Genomic DNA, 24,334 nt, shown 5'->3' on the forward strand with positions numbered 1-24,334 from the left:
GTCTCTAAAGATTTGCCTTTTCTGGACTTTTCATTAAATACAATCATATAATAGGTGGTATTCTGTGTCTCTTACAACTCAATAATAAAACACAACCCAACTTAAAAATGGGCAAAAGATTTGCATAAACATTTCATCAAAGAAGATATACAAAAGTATAGTAAATACATTAAAAAAGATGCTCAACATTACCGGTCATTGGGGAAATACAAATTAAAACCACAAACTACCATTTCACACCCACTAGAGTGGCTATAATCAAAAAAACAGATAATAACAAATGTTGGCAAGGATGTGGAGAAATGGGAAACCTCGTACCTTGCTGGTACAGCTACTCTGAAAAACAATTTGGCAAGTTTCTTAAATAGGTAAGCATCAATTTACCATTCAACCCAGCAATTCCACTTCTAGGGATATACCCAAGAGGAATGAAGACATATGTCCACATGAGACTTACATGTGAAAGTTCTCTTAGTCTCTTAAGGACCTGTTCAATATTCCACCCTAGGAGAAGCCTTCCGTAACTCTCCAGATGGGACCCAGCCACTGTTCTGCTCCTTAGCTCTTCTATTATATAGCACCTTACTACATTGTATTATGATTATTTTCCCTCTCTGCCTCTCCTACAACTTTGAAAACTCCTGGAAGAAGGAACTATGTCTCATTTATCTCTATCTTTCTTATTGTTTAGCATATTTATGGAACAAATGAATGAATCATTATCTTTCTAGAACACCCTCTTCATTCCCACTTGACTTTCTCCTCTTCTCACATGGAGGGTTTCACTGACTATTTTTGAGTCTCAAATTCAATATAATAAATACGATTATATTGGAAATCTAAGTTCTTTATAATTCCTCTTTTTGTTTTTACATTAACAAAATTATTTTAATTTTTAAACGTAAAAATTAAGTATTGCCTATAAATAAATTCTTCAACTTTCTAGTATTCCCTGGCAAAAAAAGTTTCCCCATGGTTTAAAAATTACTGGAGTTGTAGATTACTGTCGTATAATTACTGTAGTTAGAGTCAATTTTTACATATTGTATTTCCCTGAATCATGTGGGATAATTTACCTTGTCTAATACTAATTGAGTATGAATAAATTTTAATGTGATAAATACTTAGGAACATTACCATTAAAGGAAAGGAAAAGTGAAACCTCTAAAAGCAACATAAAAGGAAAAAATTACCTAATGTTCATTTTGATATACTTTATGGTTTAATGTATTGATAAAAATATACTGTTTTTAATATATAAATTATTTCTAGAATAAATAATGTCTTGTGGCTATGTCTATACAAGCAAAAATATGGAGTAGTGTAGCAACCATGAAAAAGTTTAAAGTACAAAATATTCTCTAAATTCTCTGCCCCCATTAACTAAATAAAGTAATAGCTCTGTGCTTTAGTGATCTTCTCTGTTCTAAACCTATCATCTAGTATGTAAACCCTTTCACAAATAAATAGATGGATGTAGAATAATTCACCTACACTAAAAACAAAGCTATTCGGCTTTCATCTAAGAGCCCAAAATGTGCATACATTAATTCACAAGACCGAGGCCTTTCAAAGTTTAGCCTGCCAACCCCAAATAAGGTATCTGCTAATGACTGGTGAATTATTAGCTTGTATTTCTGTTAGTACTTCTGATTTCACTGATATTTATTTAACATTTTGAATAAACAATAACTTCCCATGATTCGTCAGAAGTTATAAAGAGGCATACAGTGGCTAGTTTTCCTCTTTCTCAGGTTTCCCATTTGCCCACTCCACATCCTCAGTACCTGGCTGTAATAAGCTTTGCAACTTATAAATCATTAGCATTAAAATAATCAAATTTTAATCACTCCAGTGTGAATTATTTGGCCATCTCAAGAGAGAGTAGGCTTTTCATTTGTTTGTTTTTGATTTGCTATGCTATCTTGATATTTTGTTCATTTCCTTCTTTTTTAAAACGTAATTGTATAAACATAAAGACATTTGTCAGAGAATATGGCAGATATAAACACTTCAGCAACTAATAGTTATAAAAAACTCCAATCCCTATTCTTTTCCATCAAGAGCAAACAAAACAAAGACCCTAGAATTGGCAGAGAAATATGTAAGATTAGAAACTCAGTTTACACGCTGCATTTCCTACTTTGATATAAGAATTTATATTATTGTATCTCTTTTCATTACATAATTATCAAAGCTGGTTAAGACATTGCCGTACCTTCAGCATCCCACCTTGCAACCATGGGATTCTCAAAAAAGATTACGTTCTCATGAACCTCAAGCATGACCTCTATGGGTGGGAAAGTGTTTTCTGTTTCAAAGTCTTCTGCCGTTTCTGGAGGATATGTATATTTCTGTAATCCTTCTTTGAGTATCTTTTAAAAATGACCAAAATAATACCAAGTTAGAAGCTGACTGGTAACAGTTAAAGATGTAAATATTGCTGAATAAGCTATACAGTTATTTTAAATAAGCACTGCAGTTTGGTCACATTTAACTATAGATTGACTAACAAAATGTCACAATAAAATTAAAGATAATGATTTGAGGAAAAAAAAATCACATTTGAATGTAATTCAGAACCCTCCTATGGGCCAGGTTCTATGCTGGCTGGGACTTAACTATTCATTTTATCCCTCCAAGTAACTGTACAAGGCATATATTTAACAGAGAGGATAACTGGCACTTACAGAAATCAATTAATGTGCCAAAGATTACAAAATGACTTCAAGAAGTGCCCGAAGTCAAAAATAGATCTACAGGGCTTTCCTGGTGGCGCAGTGGTTGAGACTCCGCCTGCCGATGCAGGGGACACGGGTTCGTGCCCCGGTCCGGGAAGATCCCACATGCCGCGGAGCGGCTGGGCCCGTGAGCCATGGCTGCTGAGCCTGCGCGTCTGGAGCCTGTGCTCCGCAACGGGAGAGGCCACAACAGTGAGAGGCCCGCGTACCGCAAAAAAAAAAAAAAAAAAAAAAAAAAAAAAAAAAAGTTACAAAATAGAGGAAAAAATTGGATGGGGAAAATTTCTAGGGCACGTGTGAGATTATTAAAAAGGGACTTGGAAAAAAGGAGGAAGGCCTCTTTGTTGCAGGAGAGAAAAACAGGTGTGAAGGAGGATACTTTGGGCTCAAACTGGGAGCCTGGAGTGGTGGTATCAGGATATCCTGCCAAAATTCAAGAACAACAATTCTTTGGATGAATCCTTGAAATTCCCAGTTCAGGGTGGGACCTTCCTATGGATAAAGAGTTTTGAAGGCCTACCTCCACCAAAGGGTGTCTTTCTTGGCCTCCTCCCTGTCCTTCAATTATCCCTGAGGTAGGGAAAGTTGATTCAAGTAGATTCTTCAAAGTGGCTACAGACCAGATTATCTCCCCACGTTCACCCTAATAACTGCATTCTCATTTGTGGGGAGAAGGGGAAAGGAACAGCAATATCATCCCTAAGAGGGTAAAAATGAGCTTGGGGGGTCATGAAACAATTGTACTCTTTTAGGTATAAAATACAGATACACATATAGCATATAAGCAGATACACAGTATATCTGTGGTATTAATATTTTGGGCTGGGGGGCAGTTGGGAAAAAAATGTCTACAAAGACTCCTTAGAGGGGTGATAATGGAAAAAAAATAAAAATTGAGAAATACGTCCCTAATTCAAGAATGCATGAAGATCCTTAATGGATAGGATTGTGGGTGAGAAGTGCCTGACCATCTATGGACATGATGCGTTAGAGCAGAGAGATGGGGATGGGAGGGGGTTGGGAGGGAGCAGGGAGAAAGAAAAGAAGGGCAGGAGAGAAAGAAAAGAAGGAGGAAGGGGCCATGACAACATAACTGGGTGTATCTGGGATGTAGGCCACCAAAAGTTAAACCAAGCCAGTGCTAGTGCAAGTGTTACTGCTTATTGAAACAGAAGTGAGAAGAAACTCCTTGAAAAATGATGAACAACTGCTACCATCAGTATCCTTACTACTCCTGTGGGTTATCTGTACATCAGCAGCATTGGCATTGCCTGGATCAGTGCTTCTCAAACTTTAATGTGCATGTGAATCACCTTAGGGTCCTGTTAAAATGCAGATGAAGTAGATCTGAGGTGAAACACCAAATTACGCATTTCTAACAAGTTCCCAGGTGATGCTGATGCTTCAGGTTCACAGACCACACTTTGTATATCAAAGATCCGGACCAGTGGTTCTCAAAGTTTGGGATGTGTTTTGCTAAAACACAGACTGCTGGGTCTCACCTCCAGAGTTTTTGATTCAGTAGGACTGAGGTGGGGCCCATGAATTTGCATTTCTAGCAAATTCCCAGATGATGCCAAGTGATTCTGCTGCTTCTGGTCAAGGGACCACATGCTGGGAACCACTGATTTAGACCAGAGTCCACCAACTGTGGTCCCCGAGAAATCCAGCCCACCACCAGTTTTTGTAAATAAAGTTTAACTGGGACACAGCGATGCCCGTTCATTTACATATGACTGTTTTAATGTTACAGTGGCAGAGTTGAGGAGTTGTGACAGAGCTGGTATGGCCCACAAAGCTGAAAATATTTACCACCTGGTCCTTTACAGAAAAAGCTTGCCAGCCTCTGAAATAGACTGTCATTATTAAGGCCAAATTGGCACAATATAATCATAGTGCTATAGGTTTACAATTAAGTTAACATGTATGAATTCTAGTTTTAAAATCCATATTATTTCAGATTCCTTTCCTTTAGTATCTGATTCAAATGTATACATTCCAGACAGTTTAAAATTACATTGTTTCCTTTGTGCTTGCTTAATAGGGTTAAATTCATTAGATGTTTAGATCGTTTGAGATGAAGTAAAAGCAGGAGAAATTATTTTATTCATAAATTTTGATTCAAGAATTAACCTACTTCCACAATCATCCAGCCCTTCCTCGGTTTACACTGTGGAGGAAGCTCCAAAATATCCAAGTGGTGCACTCCACCCAGAGCTGTGAATTGGCATAAATCAACCTCATTTTCTTCAAAGAAATATGGCTTTTCAGAGGCATTCTCTAACAGCAACAACTGCGCTGAAATTCATCAGATTAGTTCAGTTTCTAAACAGATCATAACATTTCTGTATTTTCTTAGCGGGAAAATGAAAATGTTCTAATACTGGTAAATGAAGTTTTTATTTAGCTGCTAAACATTTTCAAAGTGTGGTTGATTCAAAACTATTCACAAAGCTAAGCTTGAAAGTGGGAATAGGCATGCGTAATGTTAGGGTGCAGGGGAGGGCCCCATTTATATTTTATATACTAACGTTTTAGGAATTTGTATACAATAAGGATGTGTTACTATTAACATAAAAACTTTAAAAATATGGTTTATTGTATGGGAGGAAAAATAATTTTCCCGCTACCCTTCTGAGTTCTTGGCCGAGACTCCTGTAATAAAAGACAGATTAACAAGAGAAAAATGAGCAGGAGTTTATTAACATGTATACCTCATGTATACATGGGAGATACCCTGAGAAAAATTAGTAACTCAAAGAGGTGGTTTAGAACTCTGGCTCATATAGCATCTTCTACAAAGAATAATAAATTTGTGGAGAAATAACAGGACAAAGGAAAGCAGTTTTAGGCTTCCAAGGGCAGAGATAAAGCCTGTTATGTAAATTCCTCTGGCACCCTCTCCAGGCTGATAGGGTCTAAACTTGTCTCTGGCAATTAACCTTTAACCTTTGTCCCTCCTAGTAGAGAGGGGAGGAAAAACACTTTTGAAAGTTTATGCCCTGCTTTTAGGCAAATAGGAGGAGGGTAAGGACCTTTTCTTGCATCTTTTTAATTGTTTTCAGCTCAAAATAATTCTTATGCCAAAGTGACAGATTTTGGGGGGGCATATCCTGCTAACCTTCATTATAAAAGATCAAAAGTGGTTTAACACAAAATTTAATAACTGACAAATTAATTTTTTTAAATTGGACATTATGGAGCTAAAAATCTGAAAGAAGTAAAATGTTAAAAAAATAAATTTTGGCCCATATATGAAATGAAAGCTAATTTTTTTTTTCAACAAAAATAGGCCCAGCTTATAGAAAAACAGGGATGGAGGTTTGAAAGTGAAGAAACTGGACTGGATAATCTTTGTGTTCAGACATTTTACAGGGAAATTCTATGATCTCATAAATCTCAGTGCACAATCAGGGGATATCTGATGTCACATACCATCATTCCCACCTTTCACCAAAATTCTTTCAATAGAGTGTAATAGATAAGAAGAGGAAATCAGACCCTTACAGGTTCCATCCTTGACTAGCTGTGTGACCTTATACAAGATATGCTAATTAACATCTCTAGTCTCAGTTCCTTCCTCAACAAATGCATATAATAGTAGTATCTATCTTCTACAGTTTGGGGGAGCTGTGATTTAATACAAGAAAGGAGTTTAGAACTGGTGCCAAGCCCATAGTAAAAATTCAGGAACTGTTAGTCTTATTATTTATCATTACAATTTTCCTCTCCCATTAAAGGAAGCACACTGAGATGGCACTGAAAATAAGTGGAAATATCCAGAGAAAATACCAGTTAAGCAATTGCCCCCTTTTCCTTGTATACATTCAATAAAATGTATACCTTAAGTAATTTTCAAATGTTTCTAGTTAATAGTCCATTTACCTGAAAAGAAAGTCAGAAAGAATACTGTGTCCCAATTTAGACTATTTATGATATATATTATTTAGGGATCACCATGTAGAAACCTTGGTATTATTGACACAGTTTCATGAATGGAATATATTATCATATTTCTAACAGGAAAATTATCTCATAAGGATTACAGAAAAATTATAAAGATATAAACCTAGTTGACTGCTGACACAAAAGTGTATTGGAAAAAGTGAAGTAGACAAGAAGCCTGTTATAAAAAAATATGCTAAGAAATATATAAAAAGTATATTCCTTAGAAGTTACTGGGAAAGAAGCATAATGATAAAGTTAGTGGAAAACACGTATATAAATCTCAAACCAAAAGATTTTCAAATTAGACATCACTATCATTTTGACGTATTAAAACTATATCCAGTTTCTACTTGCCAGGATAAGACTGAATACAGAAGTGTTGAAAAATTTCTGATCATGTACGTGTGCTTGAGAATGTTCAATACAACACTGCTTGCAATAATAAAAAAAATTAGAAATAACCTTATTGTCTACTAATAAGGATTTAAATAATGTCCCATTATTGGATGACATTATACAGATACTTTAAAAAGTAAGGTTACCAATGTGCTCTGACTTAGAATCTTGTTGAATATTATTCATTTAAGCAGAATATATATTGTGTTCTATGTATGTATGTACAATGACAAATACTGTTAGGTGAAAAAAAGTAATTTTCAACAAAAACATCTGTATGATATGATCCCATGGTTTTATTTAAAACCAAAAGAGAGAGAAACAGAGACAGAGAGAGAGATTGCACAAATTTTAAAAAGTTGTTAACATTGGTTATATCAGAAGAGGGATGAGAAAGAATTTTCACTTTATACTTCTGCAACATCCTAGTTTTTTTTTTTTTTACAATGTCCCTGCATTTCTTTTGTAAGCAGAAAAATCCCAATAAAATTAAATTCTAAAAATGTAATTTAGAGGAATACCTGCTGAAACTGTTTCACTTAATAATTTCATCTCCAGTTCATATTTTGTGGCTTCAGATTCTTCCTGGACAGAACTCTACAGAGAACACAAGGACAGATGCGTGTGATCGTCAGTGTCTGCTGCAGCCCAGATTCACTCTCTTCCTGTTCCAGTTCCCACTAGATTTCTGCTACCTTAATTCCAGGGCCTCAGATGGACACTTGCTCTGGCCTAAAACTGGATTCAAAAACAATATTTAAAAAATTAATTTAAATGAGAGCCCATCTCCACAGAACCTCACAAGGGCAGGAGCTAGCCTGCTCAGATTCTTTGCTGAAAACCCCTAAGTGTAAAATAGAGAGACTAGGAAGCAATGCAAGCTATAAAAATTTTGTATTTGCATTTTGGTTTTAGCCAAGTTTTAGATTTTGCTTGATTTTGGCAATAAACTCTCTGATAGACTAATTCCAAAGCCTGCTTTTGGGTAAGCCTCTGAGGGGAATTAAAGATGCTATGTACCAAGTAATGTAGAAGATATCATTACATCCTGGTGTAGTAAAAAGAATACTACAAAAAGAGGACATAGGAATTTATATTTAAATCTGCCACTAACTTACCTTTGTGACCTTGAGCAAGTCATTTAACCATTATGGACCTCAAATGCCTGATCTAACAACCCATTTGGTATGTAACTGTGTGCCAGACATATTATACCTCTTGTAAACAATCCTAAGAGATAGCTATTATTTTCATTTTACAAAGAAGGGAACTGAAGCTTAGGGAGATGACTGGTCTAAGGGTCAAACAAAATAATAAAAGTAAAGAATTTTGTACGCTGTAAAGTACTAGATAAATGCAGTATTATGAAAATTTGGTATGTGTGTGCTAATATTTGCAAACTGGATCACATCCAGCAAACTCCATTTGATCTCAAATACCACCTGTACTTTTCTACAGCAATAAAAGAACCTTATATCGGAATTCTAGTCAGAAGCTTAATGCCAGTTCATCCCACCATGCCTCTCACCCTCATCCACCATACAAAGCCAAGTCCCCCTTAGTAAATTATCTTTTCCCTACTCTCATCACGATATTGCCCTGTATCTTCCTCTTGACCAGTTTTAACACTATGCATTCTCTGCCAGCTCTTTCCATCAGGCCTCTGACACTTCTCACTTATTAACTCATTCATTCAAAGAATTTTTATTGACTGCCTAAAGTGTACAGGCATCCGTAGATGCTAGAAGCAAAAGGAAAGAAAAGACAAGGTCCCTGACTTAAGGAGCTGCCAGTCTATTAGGAAAGCAGGTAAACAAACAGGCATAATACCATTCGTGGGTGCTGTAGTGTAGTAAGGGGTCCACAATAGAACAGAAAGGAAGAAGAGTTAATTCTGTGGGAAAAATAGTCTGTGGGTGGTGAAAAAAGGAAACGCTACCCAAAGGTGGTGAAGTTTGAACTAAATCTTGAAAGATAATTAGGTCTTCCCCAAAATGGTGGGAGGGAATTTTAATGAGTGAAGGCAGAAAGGTATGAAGCAAAACAGGGTTACAAGCACCCCTGAGTAGGCAGGCATGGTTGGAATGAGACAGGCTGGGAGGGTGTAAAGATTTGAAGCTGGAGAGAGGCAGGCCAGCCTGTGGAGAGCTTTGGATGCCACTCTAAAGACCAGAACTTCCTCTGTGGGTAAAAGAGGGCCCAAAAAAGATTTTTACTAGGAAAGTAACAGGAAGAAATCTGCATTTGGAAAGAGTATTCTGGTGCCCACCTGATGAATGTATTGCTTTGTAAAGAGTAGGAAGTCCAAGGTAAGAGGATCAGGGCCTAACTCAAGATAGAAGCAATCAGGACCATTAGAAGGAGCATATGTGAGAGATGATAAGGAAGTAAATCAACATAACTTGGATGGCAACTGGATATAGAAGTAAGGCAACGGACAGGCAGAGACTGATTTACAGATGCTTGGCTTAGGTAATAAGATGGATGGTGGTAACAATTACCAAGAAAAGAAAAGGAAGAATAGGTTTGGGGAAAAAATGTAGTGAATTTGATTGTGGATATGTTCCATTTGAGGTGCCCATGGAACATCTAGGCAGCCTTTGATATTATCTACCATTAAAAAGCCAGTTGCATTTCTTTCTTACAGGAAGGATTTTCTCCAACAATAATATCAAAGATATCAAACCAACAAGTGAGTCAGCCTTTCCAATTTACATCTTCAAAGAGTTGAGAATTCTTCAGCATGTAGATCAAACTGGTTTTCTACCTTGCAGGGAGTCCAAGAATTTAGACTTTCTCAACAGAACGTTCCCCTTAATAACCACAGTACTTCAGTATGCAACAACAAGAATTTATCAGTGTCCGTATTATCACATAAGAGAATAATCTTGTATTTAAGTCAACACATTGCCTTTATATAATTCATAATTTTTATAATTCTATGTTACTTTTTAGTTCAATTGACTCTTCTTGAAGTTAGACTTCTGGAGGAAGGAAGCAATGGGTCAATTTACATTCTGATGCAAGTTCCTTAATCTTAATAACTATTCTAGAATGTTTTCCTGTCATTGCAGCTAGAACATACTCCTGCACAATAATTAAACTCCAAACCACATTTATTGATACTATAAGCCTTCATAGTTTTATACATTCTAAAACTCCTTGTGTTTGTTGGCAATGTAACCGAAAAAAAATACTTCTTTCTTCATACTGATATCATGTTTATATCTGCTAATGAAAAGTCCTCTTTCATCATAATTGTTTTAGAAATTTTTCCATGTATTTATTTTCTTCTAGCTAAATTTTAATAGTGTTTTTTCAACTCTCAACAGTTACCGACTGGAATTTTTATTTGAATTGCACTAAATTTATAGATTTATAATAAATCTATCTAAAAAATAACATTTCTTAAAACTGTTTGCCTGGAAATGTTGACAGAGTATGAAGCAGAGAAGGTAGTTAAAGTATAACTTTTCAATGACACCTTGGTTCAACAGGTATAGGAATTGGCTTATAACAGGGAAGAACTTCACAGAACACAAGCAATTTTTCATCGTAACTTGATTAATGTGCAGTTATTGTAGTGTGGAAATTCTTTTAATATATGTGTAATTTGAATTTGATATAAAAACATAACCTGGGTCATGAATAAGATCATGGAAACAGACTAGAAATTCCAGAAACAGATCTCAGGATCCACTTGGGAATTTAGCATATGGCATTTCAGATCAATAGAAAAAGCCTAGGTTTATATGGTAAGTGTTTTGAGACAGCTGGCTAAGATTTGAAATAAAATAAATTTAGATTCTCCCCATTTTACACTAAAATAAATTCCAGATGGATAAAAGATTTAAATGTGAAGGCATAACTAAACCAATCAAAAGCCACAAAAATCATGAAAATATTAGAAGAGAACATGGGAGACTTGATATCAATAATTATCAATGGGGCTTCCCTGGTGGCGCAGTGGTTGGGAGTCTGCCTGCCAATGCAGGGGATACGGGTTCGCGCCCTGGTCTGGGACGATCCCACATGCCGCGGAGCAACTAGGCCCGTGAGCCACCATTACTGAGCCTGCGCGTCTGGAGCCTGTGCTCCGCAACAAGAGAGGCCGTGATAGTGAGAGGCCCATGCACCGCGATGAAGAGTGGCCCCCGCTTGCCACAACTAGAGAAAGCCCTCGCACAGAAACGAAGACCCAACACAGCCATAAATAAATAAATTTAAAAAATTATCAATGAAATAGGTGATCTTGATATTGGACATCTGCAAAATGTCAGTACTGAATACTGTACACATTTGATAGAATGTCTTGAATTTTACTGTCCGTCAAGAGAATATCTACACAAAGGAAGTTCATTGATCTGAAATCCAATGTTTTCATCATCAAAAGATAATTTAACTACAGCTTCAGAATAAAGTGTTGGAATTGGCTCTTGATAAGGAATTGAAGATGACCTTTGAAAATTCAGCATCGTATGCTTCATTTTGTACAAAAGATACGAATGATTACCCCGAGTGGGCCGAAGCCTCATTCATTCCTGTGGCTTTAATACCATCTATAGGCCGGTGGTTCCCAAATCCATGCTAGTGATGATCTTCAGACCACATACACTGTGCTGCTCAGCCCTGGAAAGACACAGTCTACACACACACGGTGGCTGGATCTGATTTTCCTCAGAACTCCAGATTCACGTTTGCCTACTTGACATTTCCATTTGTGTGTTCCACACTTACCATGTCCCCACCAAAATCCTCTGGTTTCTGTCACTCTCAACCAATTCAGCCCATACTTGTCCATCTCAGTAAACTGCGCTACCATCTTCTTAATTCCCCAAATCAAAACTCAGCCGGATTTGTTTATTTTGCCTCCCAAACATATCCAGCTTTCCATGTCTCTTACTACCACCTTTGTCCAAGCCACCATGACTTCTCATGCCTTTCTAGTACTACTGAACTCAATACCATGCTACTACTCTGGCCTCTCACAATTTTTTTATCTATGTAATGGCCAGAATAACCTTTCAAGGTGATAAATCATGCCATTCTCATACTTAGAGCCCTCTAATGCCTTCCTACTGCATTTACAATAAAATCTTAACTTCTTCTTCTGGCCGACAAAGCCCTGCTTCACCTCGCTTCTGCTTTTCTCTCTGACGTCATCACATGTCACTCTCCTCTTTGCCCACTGTACATCAGTCCACTGGCCTTCTTCCTGGGCTTCACTCCTGTCTTATGACCTTTGCAGTAATTTTACCCTCAGATCAGAATATTTCTACCCTAATAATTACATAGCTGATTCCTTCTGGTCATTTGGGTTTCAGCTTAAATAATAATTCATCATACAAGCCCTCCCTAAACACCCAATCTAGTTACCACCCTGATTAATTCTGTGCATGCCATTTATTAGTATCTGCTATTTTCCAGTTTTTTCTTATTTATTGTTGGTTTCTCCTGACTTGCAAGTAAATTGCGAGAGCAGGAATCTCATTGGTCCTTTACCACTGCCCTCTGAGGGCCAGAACAGTGCCTGGCATATAGAGGTAGGCATTCAATAAATATTTGCTGAATGAGTAAAGAAATAAGAACAAGGTCCAGGGTATGACCGGGGAAACAGGCTGAAGTAAGTCTGTAGGAAGTTAAAGGGTGATGAATGCTAAAGCTAGGTTTTGCACGAGGGTTATCCTCATAGATTTTTAATTTATCCATGATGATGCCAAGAAGTCCCTGAATCTCTAAGGCTATTTATTTCATGCCTCCACACTTTTCCCTCTGAGCAGAACAATTTCCTTTCCTTCCCATCTCAACTCCTCCATGCCTATCAAAAGATTTAGCTCAAAGGTTACCTCATCAGAGAAGACTTCCGGTCTGTTCATTCTGGTATTTTTTTTTTTTTAAAATTCATTTTGATCTCTTAACTCCCATGCCTAATATCTCTCATTGCACACATCAAAACGTGCGGTAACTGTTACACTTATCCACAATCATGTCAAATTCCTCATAAAAGGCACTTAGTAAATTTTATATTTCATATATATGTTTTATATATTATATATACTCATATTTATATTAAATATATAATACATATATACTCATATTTATGTTAAATCTGGTATCTGCTTATTTATTTATTTTTGGCTGCACTGGGTCTGTGTTGCTGTGCGGGGCTTTCTCTAGTTGCAGCGAGTTGGGGCTACTTTCCTTGTGGTGCGCAGGCTCCTCGTTGCAATGGCTTCTCTTGTTGCGGAGCACGGGCTCTAGGCACGCGGGCTCAGTAGTTGTAGCTCATGGGCTCTAGAGTGCAGGCTCAGTAGTTGTGGCGCATGGGCTTAGTTAACTCTGCAACATGTAGGATCTTCCCGGACCAGGCCTTGAACCCACGTCCCCTGCATTGGCAGGTGGATTCTTAACCACTGCGCCACCAGGGAAGCCCGACAAAGACTAGTTTTAACTTGAACTTTAAAAAGTTCAAAGGTCCATTATATCATGCATGCCCCTTAGATCACCAAACTATTTCTGAAGATAATTATTATTTTTAAAAAGCAACATTTCTCATATTTTGCTACACTTAAATTAGAATTTTTGAAAAATTTTCTAAGATATATTAATTGGAAAGACAGTATTAGCCAATACTGACATTATTGTAAATATTATTATTACACATTTAAATGAACTAAAATATGGTATTAAGAGCCCTCTAGTGGCAAAATTCTTAATAGACCCATGAAAAAGGAAGACAATTTGGACCATCTTCTAAACCTAAGAGATTTAATTTTTAAACTAACAAAGTACTAAATACTTGGTATTTGTAATCACATCACATATCAAGCATAATTAAAGTATTTTGGGCCATAGATTCCTACATTATTATACTAATATTTGCCTTGCAATCAGCCTCCAAATGTATTAAAAAGATATAAGAAATGTAATATTATATTACAATATGCCAACATAAAATTATAAAAATAAGCAGCTTATCCTAAAGAAAAAATTTTAAAAATAGAGAAATCTCTTCCTCTAAAGCCAAAACACAGTAAATTTGCCTACTGACCCTACAGGTAGTCCCTAATTTACATACACTCACACAAACACATGTACACATACACATACAAGTTAAATTTCATCAATTTATATGCCAGTTTAAAAAATGTATACCATATTTTACCATACCAAGAAAACAGTGTTATGAGTGACATTTAAGGTTATGATAGTTTCTATTTTGCCGTGATTATAAAGGAATACAAATCTCACCACTGCCCATAAATATTGCTTCACATTCTGAGTTCCAACCAGACTGCAAGAAGCACACTTCTCCTGAGGCCGCTGTGGGGTTGGAAGTGAAGCCTTCCTATCACCACCTGTACTAGGCCAGATCACCCCAGGGCACAACTGCTGAGGAGAGGGTCCCAAGAATCCCTAGTGACAAGCTTATAGATTCCCTAAAGTGACAGAAATGGTTCCCAGCACACCCAACTGTAACTGAGAGTCTTAAGTGTCTCAAAAACACAGGATAATTTTAATGTGGGGACGGGTTGAATTCTTTGATACGAGTGATTGTTCTTACACAGGTTGTTCACAACAAATCAGACTCAAGTTAGGGCCTACTTTTAATCACTTAACCGTCCATTCATTCGCTTATTCCTTCATTCACTCAATAAACATTTATCGAAACTCTATCGCGTACCAGGCCCTGTGCTTACTGTAAATATGAAATCTATCCTTACCTTCCTAAATATGATTCATATCCTAAATATGAATATCCTTATCCTCGTCCTCGACATCATAATTTAGTGTTTAAATTAAGAATTTTAATAATTAAACAGAATGATAAAAGCATAATAGAGATACATCTAATTTAGCCTGAAAATAAGGGGAGAACTTTGTGGAGGTAAAATTGAAAGTGATAAAATAAAATTTATATTTTAAAGCAGGACAAGAAAATTTAAGCATAACATATTCCCTGCCTGTATTGGGCCCTCCCTAATGTACAATGTGCATCTGAGTTATACATTAGCCAGACATCCTCAAAGGTGGGAACGCCTGCCACAAAGATCAATGTTTTTATCCTTTCTTCTGATGTCAGCAAAGTAACTTCTCAGATTAGCATCCTTTCACAACTCTGTAAGGGGTCACAGTGATTTACTGCTCACTTTGTACATGCTTACCTGGATTATGTATCTTTGGTGAACTTTATGTAAAATGTCAGTGTGTGATTTTGATGTACAATCCTTTGTCTTGAAAATGTATATGACTGTGCCTTCGACTTCTAACAAGTGGAACAGTTCTCAGACCTTCTGAGAGTCTGTCTCCCAGGTTATAATTCTCAGTTTGGCTCAAATAAAATTCTATTTTTTCTTCTTAACTTGATTGTTAATTGAATTTTTGTCAACAAAGGTTAAGTCTTAAAAGACAAGTAGATGTTAGGCAAAGTGGATGAGGATGACGGGAGGAAGGGAATTTCACAAGGACAGAATATTTATTGAAAATTCAAACAATATAGAACTGTAAAGAGAATAAAATATCACTGATAGTATATCATCATCCCATCCTTCTCACACTCCCTCCCCGCCGCTCCAAGATAGCCACTGTTTGGATAAGCAGGCTGCCAGATTGTTTTCTACGATTTCACAAATAAGTATTTTTTTTCCCTTACAAAAACAGAACCCTATTGCAAATATAGTTTTGTATCTTGAAAAAAAAATCTTAACAATGCATCTTAGGTATTTTCCCATATAAAAGTATATACGTTCTAGTCCAAGATGGCGATGTAGGAATATCCCGAAGCCACCTCCTCCCACAAACACACTCAATCTACAGCTGCATACGGAACAATTTTCTCTGAAAAAACCCCAAAAACTAGCTGAGTGACTCCTACACATCGGGTGAATGGGAAAAAGCCCATACAGAAGCAGGTAGGAGAGGCTGGGACACAATCTCGCCATAAACCCGCCCCTGTACAGCAAATCACAATCAGGAGGGAACTTACAAACATGAGCTTCTCCCCAAGGAACAAAGAGTTTGAACTGCACGTCACGCCTCAACTTTTAAGACTTGCACCTGAGAAACTAGCCCCCAAAACATCTAGCTCTGAAAGTCAAGAGGGCTTGCTTCCACCAGACCCAGAAGGCTATGCAAACTGAGAAGAAGTTTTTAAAAGGCCCCTGTGTGCAGACTCACCTGCCCCAGGGCCCAGGGCAGAGGTGGCCAACTGAAAAGCAACCCGACTTTCTGTGAAAGAGGCTTATTTGATTATCTTAAAGCGTAGGCCTGAGGGGTAGGCATCTACTATTTAACACACAGCTAGGGGGCCTACTGAATTACTCTCCAAAAACAAGAGGCCAGCAGGTACCATATCTTTGTGCTCTCCTATTTTGGTCCAGATCACCAGGATCTCCCAAAAAGGAGCTTGTATCACCCAGCGGACACCTCTTGCTCACCTGTCTCTGGTGGCCGGTGGGGCTCACATTCACAGGTCCCAGGGACTGAAACAAATGAAGAAAGAGCTCTTAACTGGCTACCACCCCCAAGGCACAGCAGAGAGGCGACACACCCAGGAGCTCAGTCTTTCTGTGAAAGAGGCCTATTAGTTTATCTTCATAGCTGTGGCGTGAGGGGTAGGCTTCTAACTGAACACACATCTAAGGGCCCACTGTAATCCTCCCTAGAGACCTCAGAAGGAAGGCACTATCACTCTTGAGCACCAGTGTTTCCCAGGGGAAGCTTCTACATGTGTCTGGTGCCCTGGTTTCTACATTTGGTACCCTGGTTTTGCTGGCTGCTGCCCAGGGCCTGGCCCTTGATTGCCTGGTTCTGGTGGCCAGCAGAGCTTGTATTCATGAGTTCAACAGGATGGTAGCAAAGAAAGAAACAGTTCTTAACTGGCTATCACCTCAAGGCTCAGCTCAGAGGGAGCAGAAGATCCCAGAAGACTATCTCCCAGTCCTCCCCTGAAAGATGCATACTTGTACACTTTAAAATTTGTTGCTTGAAGGTCTGGCTTCCAATCAGCCTGGACCTAGGTGTTCACTGAGCTCCTCCTTCCTTTTGGGACACTGACAGGTCTTGGCACAGCCTCAACAATTGGGAGCCACTAAAAATAAAGTAGGTGCTTGGACAATCACAAAGAATTGAGAGACAACCAAGGTAGTGTTGAAGGATATATTTCATCTCCTACACTAGACTACTCCTTCAATACTGGGAGAGGTGGCTGTTTTATCTAACCAATACAGAGAGTCAAGAAAAGTGAAGAAACAGACGAATATATTCCAAACAAAAGAACAAGATAAAACCTCAGAAAAAGACCTTAGTGAAACAGATGAGTGATTTACCTGATAAAGATCTCAGAACAATGGTTGTAGAGATGCTAACTGAGCCTAGGAGAATAAAGGAACATACTGAGAATTTCAACAAAGATAAAATATAAGAAAGTACCAAATAGAAGTCACAGAGCCAAAGAATACAATAACTGAACTGAAAAGTACAATAGAGAAATTTAATAGCAGATTAGATAAAGCTAGACAAAACGATCTGAGAACTCACAGACAAGGCAGTAGAACTCACCCAAGCAAAAAGAAAAATGAAAGATAGCTTAAGAGACTTATGGAACAACATCAAGCAGACCAACATTTGCATTACGGGGGTCCCAGAAGGAGAAGAGAGAGACAAGGGGGCAGAAAACTTATTTGAAGAAATAATGCATGAAAACTTCCCAACCTGGGGAAGGAAACAGACATTCAGATCCAGGAAGCTCAGAGAGTACCAAAAAAGATAAATTCAAAGAAACCCACACGAAGACATTTTATAATTAAAGTGTCAAAAGTTAAAGACAAGGAAGAATCTTAAAAAACATCAGGAGAAAAGCAACTTTTTACATACAAGGGAACCCCCATAAGATTACCAGTATATTTTTCAGCAGAAAATTTACAGGCCAGAAGGGAGTGGCATAATGTATTCAATAAGCTAAAAGAAAAAAAAACAAACAAACACAAAAACCGAAGCAAGAATACTCTACCCGTCAGTGTTTTCATACAGAATTGAAGAACAGAAAAAGAGTTTTCCAGACAAGCAAAAGCTAAAGGAGTTCATCGTCACTAGACCAGTCTTACAAGAAATGTTAAAGGGACTTCTTTAAACTGAAATGAAAGGGTGCTAATTAGTAACAGGAAAACATATGAAAGTATAAAGAAAAATATATGTAAAATTCAGAATAATGTTGTAAAAATGGTGGGTTAATCACTTATAAAGCTAGTATGAATGTTAAAAGACAAAGTAGTAAAAATAAATATAACTACAATATTTTGTTGAGAATAACACAAGATAAAAATATGTAAATTATGACATCAAAAACATAAAACGTGGTGGGGGGTAAAAGTGTAGAGCTTTAGAATACATTCAAACTTAAATTGCTATCAATTTAAAATAGATTGTTATAAATATAAGTTGTTTTATGTAAGTCTCGTGGTAACCACAAAGCAAAAACCTATTGTAAATACACAAAAGACAAAGATAAAAGAATCTAAGCATACCAGTACAGAAAATCATCAAATTGTAAAGAAAGAGAACAAGAAAAGAAGAAAGGAACAGAGGAATTACAAAACATCCAGAAAACAATGACCACAATGGCAGTAGGTATATACCTATCAATAAATACCTTAAATGTACATGGGGTAAATTCTCCAATCAAAAGACACAGACTGGCTGAATGGATAAAAACACAAGACCCAACAATGTGCTGCCTGTAAGAGACTCACTTTAAATATAAAGACACACACAGATTGCAAGTGAAAGGATAAAAAGGGATATTCTATGCAAACAGAAACCAAAAAAAAGCTGGGGCAGCTATACTTTTATCACCAAAAATAGACTTTAAGAAAAAGGGTGTAATAAAAGACAAAGAAGGTCATTACATAATGATAAAGGAGTTAATCTAATAAAAGAATATAACATTTGTAAATATTCACACACCCAACATAGGAGCACCTAATACATATAGCAAACAGACATAAAGGGAGAAACAGAAAGCAATACAATAGTAGTAGGAGACTTTAACACCCTACTTTCATCAATGGATAGATCATCCAGACAGAAACCAGTAAGAAAACATTGGCCTTAAACAACACATTAGACAAGATAGACTTAACAGACATGTACAGAATATTTCATCCAAAAGCAACAGAATACCCTTCTTTCTCAAGTGCACATGGAACATTCTCCAGGGTAGATCATATGTTAGGCCACAGAACAAATCTTAATAAATTTAAGAAAACTGGAATCATATCAAGCATCTTTTCGGATGCTTGATATGATTCATACCAACAATGGTATGAAACTAGAATACAGTTACAAGAAAAACACTAGAAAATTCACAAACATGTGGGGCTTAAACAACATGCTACTGGACAACCAACAGGTCAAAGAAGAAATCAAAAAAATATCTCGAGACAAATGAAAATGGAAATATAAAATATACCAAAACTTATGGGATAAGGCAAAAGAGGCTGTAAGACAGAATTTCACAGCGATAAATGCCTACATCAAGAAACAAAAAAGATCTATAAACTACCTAACTTTACACCTCAAGAAACTAGAAAAAGAACAAATGAGGGCTTCCCTGGTGGTGCAGTGGTTGAGAGTCCGCCTGCCGATGCGGGTGACGCGGGTCCGTGCCCCGGTCCGGGAGGATCCCACATGCCGCGGAGCGGCTGGTTCCGTGAGCCATGGCTGCTGAACCTGCGCGTCTGGAGCCTGTGCTCCGCGACGGGAGAGGCCACAGCAGTGAGAGGCCTGCGTACCGCAAAAAAAAAAAAAAAAAAAAAAAAGAACAAAGGAAGCCCAAAATTAGTAGAAGGAAGGAAATAACAAAGATCAGAGCAGAAATAAATGAAATAGAGACTAAAAAGACCACAAAAAGATCAATAAAACTAAGAGCTTTTTTTTTTGGCAAAGATAAACAAAATTGACAAAGCTTTAGGCAGATTTACAAAGAAAAACCCTAACCCTAACTCGTAACCCAGGCCCTCCACCCAAACCCAAACCCCAAACCTAATCCCTGGCTCATACCTATAACCTTACCTGTACTATAAACCCTAACTTGACCTTAACCAAAAAGCCATAAAGTCATATAACCATATAGCTATAGTCATAAACCATAACCATAACCAGAAATTGAAACCAGAACCATAATCCATAAATTATAACCAGAAACTGAAATCAGAACCACAAACCATAATTTATAACCAGAAACAATATACATAACCAGAAACCACATCCATAAGCCATCAACCATAACCATTAACTATAACCATAACTAAAATATAAACCATAAATTATAAACCATATACTATAACCATAAACTCTAACCTTAACCCAGCCCCAGGTCAGCTCCCATACCAGCCCCAGCCCTAGCCTTAGTCTGCTAAGCCAGCTGTTCCTAACCTTTCTGCCACCAGGGACCGGTTTCGTGGAAGACAATTTTTCCATGGACGGGAAGGGGAAGGGGGGCGGGGGGGGGATGGTTCAGGCGGTAATGCAAGCACTGGGGAGCAATGGCAAGAGGCAGATGAAGCCTGGCTTGCTTACCTGCCGCTCACCTCCTGCTGTGCAGCCGGTTCCTAACAGGCAGCAGACCAGTATCAGTCCGTGGCCCGCGGGTTGGGGACCCCTGCTCTGAACCACTGACACCAACCCCAATCTAATCAAATCATACAAAGACATTATAAAAAGAAAACTACAGATCAACACTCCTTCTAAATATAGATGTAAGAATCCTTCACAAAATAATAGAAATATGAAACCAACAGCATATTGAAAAGATTATGCACCAAAAGCAAGTGTCTCTACACCAGAAATTCCAGGTTGTTAATATACTGAACCAAGCGATGTTATAGATTATTAAATTAAAACCATGTAGTGTAATACATGACAATTATTGCATGATCATGTAACTTGATGCAGAAAAAGCTTTAAACAAATGCAAGTGCAATTTCATCATATAAACACAAAAGTAGGAGGAAAAGGACATTCATTCGATATGATACAAAGCATTAGACAAAACACACAGGAATATCATGCTCAATGTTGAGGACTGAAAGGTTTATTCCTGAATTCAGGAACAAGGCCACGTTGTTGGCTTTCACCATTGTTACAATATGGTACTGGAAATTCTACCCAGAGCAATGAGGAAGAACATAAAAGGCATCCACATATGAAAGGAGAAAGTAAAACCGTGTCTGTTCACAGACACAGATGACAGCATCTTATATGTTTCCAAAGAATCAACAGAAAAATTATTTGAGCTAGTCAACTAATATCAGCAAAGTTAGAGGACAAAATATCTATACACGAAAATCTGTTTATTTGTATGTACTAGCAATGAATATTCTCAAAAGGAATTTAAGAAGACAGTTACATTTTAAATAATGTCGACACCAATAAAATACTTAGGAATAGATTTAATCAAGGTGCAAAACTGTACACTGAAAATCATAAAACATAGCTGAAAGAAATGAAAGAAAACCTAAATAATGTGAAGACATCCCATGGTGATGGAAAGACTTAATATTGTTAAGGTGGTAATAGTACATAATGTGATCTACAAATTCAATGTGATTCCTATGAAAATTCCTGAAGGCTTTTGGGAAGAAATACACAAGCTTATCCTAACATTCATATGAAATTTCAAGGGACCTCAAAGGGCCAAAACAATCTCAAAAATCAAAGTTGGAGGCTCACGCTTCCCAATTTCACATGTTAGTACACAGCAACAGTAAATAAAACATTGTGATAGCGGCATAGAGATATACATATAGATCAGTGGAATTGAATGGAAAACTGAGAAATAAACACATCCATCTATAGTCAATTGACTTTTGACAAGGGTGGAAAACATTAAACTGGGGAAAGAATGATCTTGTCAACAGATGGTGCTAGGCAACTGGCTATCTATGTACCGAGGGATGAAACTGGACTCTTACCTCATACCACATACAAAAATTAACTCAAAATAGACAAAAGGCTTAGTCAGCCCTCCATATATGTGGGTTCTGCATCCACAAATTCAACCAATTGTGGATCAAAAATATTCCAAAAAATAATTCTAGAAGGTTACAAAATGAAAAACTTGAATTTGCCTTGCTGGTAACTATTTACGTAGCATTTACAACATATTTACAACTATTTATATAACATTTACATTGTATTAGGTATTATAAGTAATCTTGAGATGATTTAAAGTATATGGGAATATGTGTGTAGGATATATGCAAATATTATGCTATTTTATATAAGGGACTTGACCATCTGTGAATTTTGGTATCCACAGGGCAGTCCTGGAACCATTCCTTCATGGATACCGAGGAATGACTGTATAAACTCTAGAAGAAAACATGGGGATAAATCTTCATGACCTTGGATTTAGCAATGGTTTCTTAGATCTGACACCAAGGCACAGGCAATGAAAGAAAAAAATAGATAAATTGGATTTTCTCAAAATTAAAAACTTTTGTGCATCAAAAGACACTATCCAGAAAGTGGAAGAAAGCCCACAGAATGGAAGAAAATATTTGCACATTTTAATAGATCTGGTAGAAGTCTGTTATCCAGAATATATCAAGAACTTTTACAACTCATCAACAAAAAGACAAAGAAGCCAATTTTTTAAATGGACAAAGGACTTGAATAGACCCTTCTCCAGATGAGACATACACATGGTCCACAAGCACATGAAAAGATGTCAGATAGTAAAAATGGTGTGAGGCCATGGGCAATTATTAGGGTGGTAGCCTCTACAAAACTTCAAGGTGTTTGGATGAGGATAGCTACAATGACAAGTGCCACGTGGTTAACGGAGGAGTATCTGATGAGTGATTTTAAGTCTGTTTGGTGCAAACAGATTAAGCTGGTTATAATTATTCTTCATAAGGATAATATAAGGGATGGATCCACTATGTAGTTTAAGGGGTTTAGGATTATTGTGATTTGTAGTATACCATAGCCACCAAGTTTGAGTAGTACAGCTGCAAGAACTACAGATCTGGAAGTGGGAATTCTACATGCCCCTTTGGCCATCAGAGGTGTAATCTGTAGAGGGGCATTTTTTACTGTAAAAGCTATCATGCATGCTAATCAGAGGAAAATATTGAATCAAGAGTTAGATATTGTTTGGGCTCAGTACTGGATTATTACAAAGTTTAATGAACCTATAATATTTTGGATATATACTAGAGCAACTAGAAGTGGAAGAGATCATACTAGTGCGTAAAATAAAAAGTAAATTCCTGCAGTGAGTAGTTCTGTTTGGTTTCCTCAGAGAGAGAGAGTAATTAATGCTGGGACTAGTGTTTTTTCGAATAAGAATAGAATCAAATCAATCCTGTGGCAGTGAAAGTTATAATTAGGAATATCTGTAGCATAAATAGTATAGTGATATACAGGGGCAGTGATTTGAGCTAGTGATTCTTTAGATAGGAGGAATTGGCTGGCTATGAGTATTAGAGATGAGTCATGTCAAAGTGAAAGTGCTGATAGAGAATCAGAGAAGATTAATGAAAAGTTAAGGCTGTTGTCATTAAATTGGTTAAGAAGGAATAAGCTAATAAAACTAGTAAACTGAAAGTGGTGGTATTAATTCAAATTATATATTTTTAATAATCATATTAGTGGTATTAATATAATAGGTGGCATAATAATTTTTAAAATTGGAGAAGGTTGAGATCTTGTACATAATCAATATCATAGCTGTTTGATACTATTACTAGCAGGGATAATCCTAGTGCGGCTTTGCAGGCTGTGAAAACTGGTAAGATGATGGGTCTTATGCGAGCTAGAGGGCAATGGATGTTTAGGGTTGCCATAATGAATAATGATATTATTCCTTCCAGAAATAGTAGGGAGGATATTAAGTGGAATTGGTATATTAATACTCCCTAAGGGAAACTGTAAATGCTAGAATAATATTTACGTAGACAAAAGGAACTTGATAATTATGAATTTAATCATAATTTAATGAGCCAAAATACTTTGCTTTAATTTAAACTATCATATTTGGTCCACTCTAACCCCTTTTGAGTCCGCTTGTAGGCTAAACGTATTGCTAGCAGTGAAATTAGGAGTAGCGCTATAATGAGTATTGTTATTAGATTGTTTGTTTGGGACGCTGAAGGTAGGGGCAGAAGGATCATTTCTAGGTCAAAGAGGAGAACCATAATGGACACTGTGACAAATTTTATGAAAAAGCGTAGGCATGCTGATCC

At 37.1% G+C, this 24,334-nt stretch overlaps 1 protein-coding gene across 13 annotated transcripts in view; it reads right to left on the reverse strand.

Moving 5' to 3' along the window:
- DNAI7 (dynein axonemal intermediate chain 7) overlaps positions 1-24,334 on the reverse strand; it is an 80,989-nt gene that overhangs the window by 12,559 nt on the left and 44,096 nt on the right. For 11 of the 13 annotated variants that reach the window (XR_010932292.1, XM_067695939.1, XM_067695937.1 and 8 more), the window contains 3 exons: positions 7,607-7,682; positions 4,879-5,039; positions 2,219-2,375 (listed from right to left, as the gene is read on the reverse strand). Coding sequence is in view for 12 of the 13 variants with exons in the window: in XM_067695939.1 (XP_067552040.1) it covers positions 2,219-2,375; positions 4,879-5,039; positions 7,607-7,682 (394 nt within the window). In the remaining variant the exon portion in view is untranslated. The remainder of the gene's footprint in view (positions 1-2,218; positions 2,376-4,878; positions 5,040-7,606; positions 7,683-24,334) is intronic. The other 2 variants (XM_067695931.1, XM_067695940.1) reach the window with 2 other exon arrangements.

Source organism: Pseudorca crassidens, chromosome 11 (genome assembly GCF_039906515.1).
Source record: "Pseudorca crassidens isolate mPseCra1 chromosome 11, mPseCra1.hap1, whole genome shotgun sequence".
NCBI lineage: Eukaryota > Metazoa > Chordata > Mammalia > Artiodactyla > Delphinidae > Pseudorca > Pseudorca crassidens.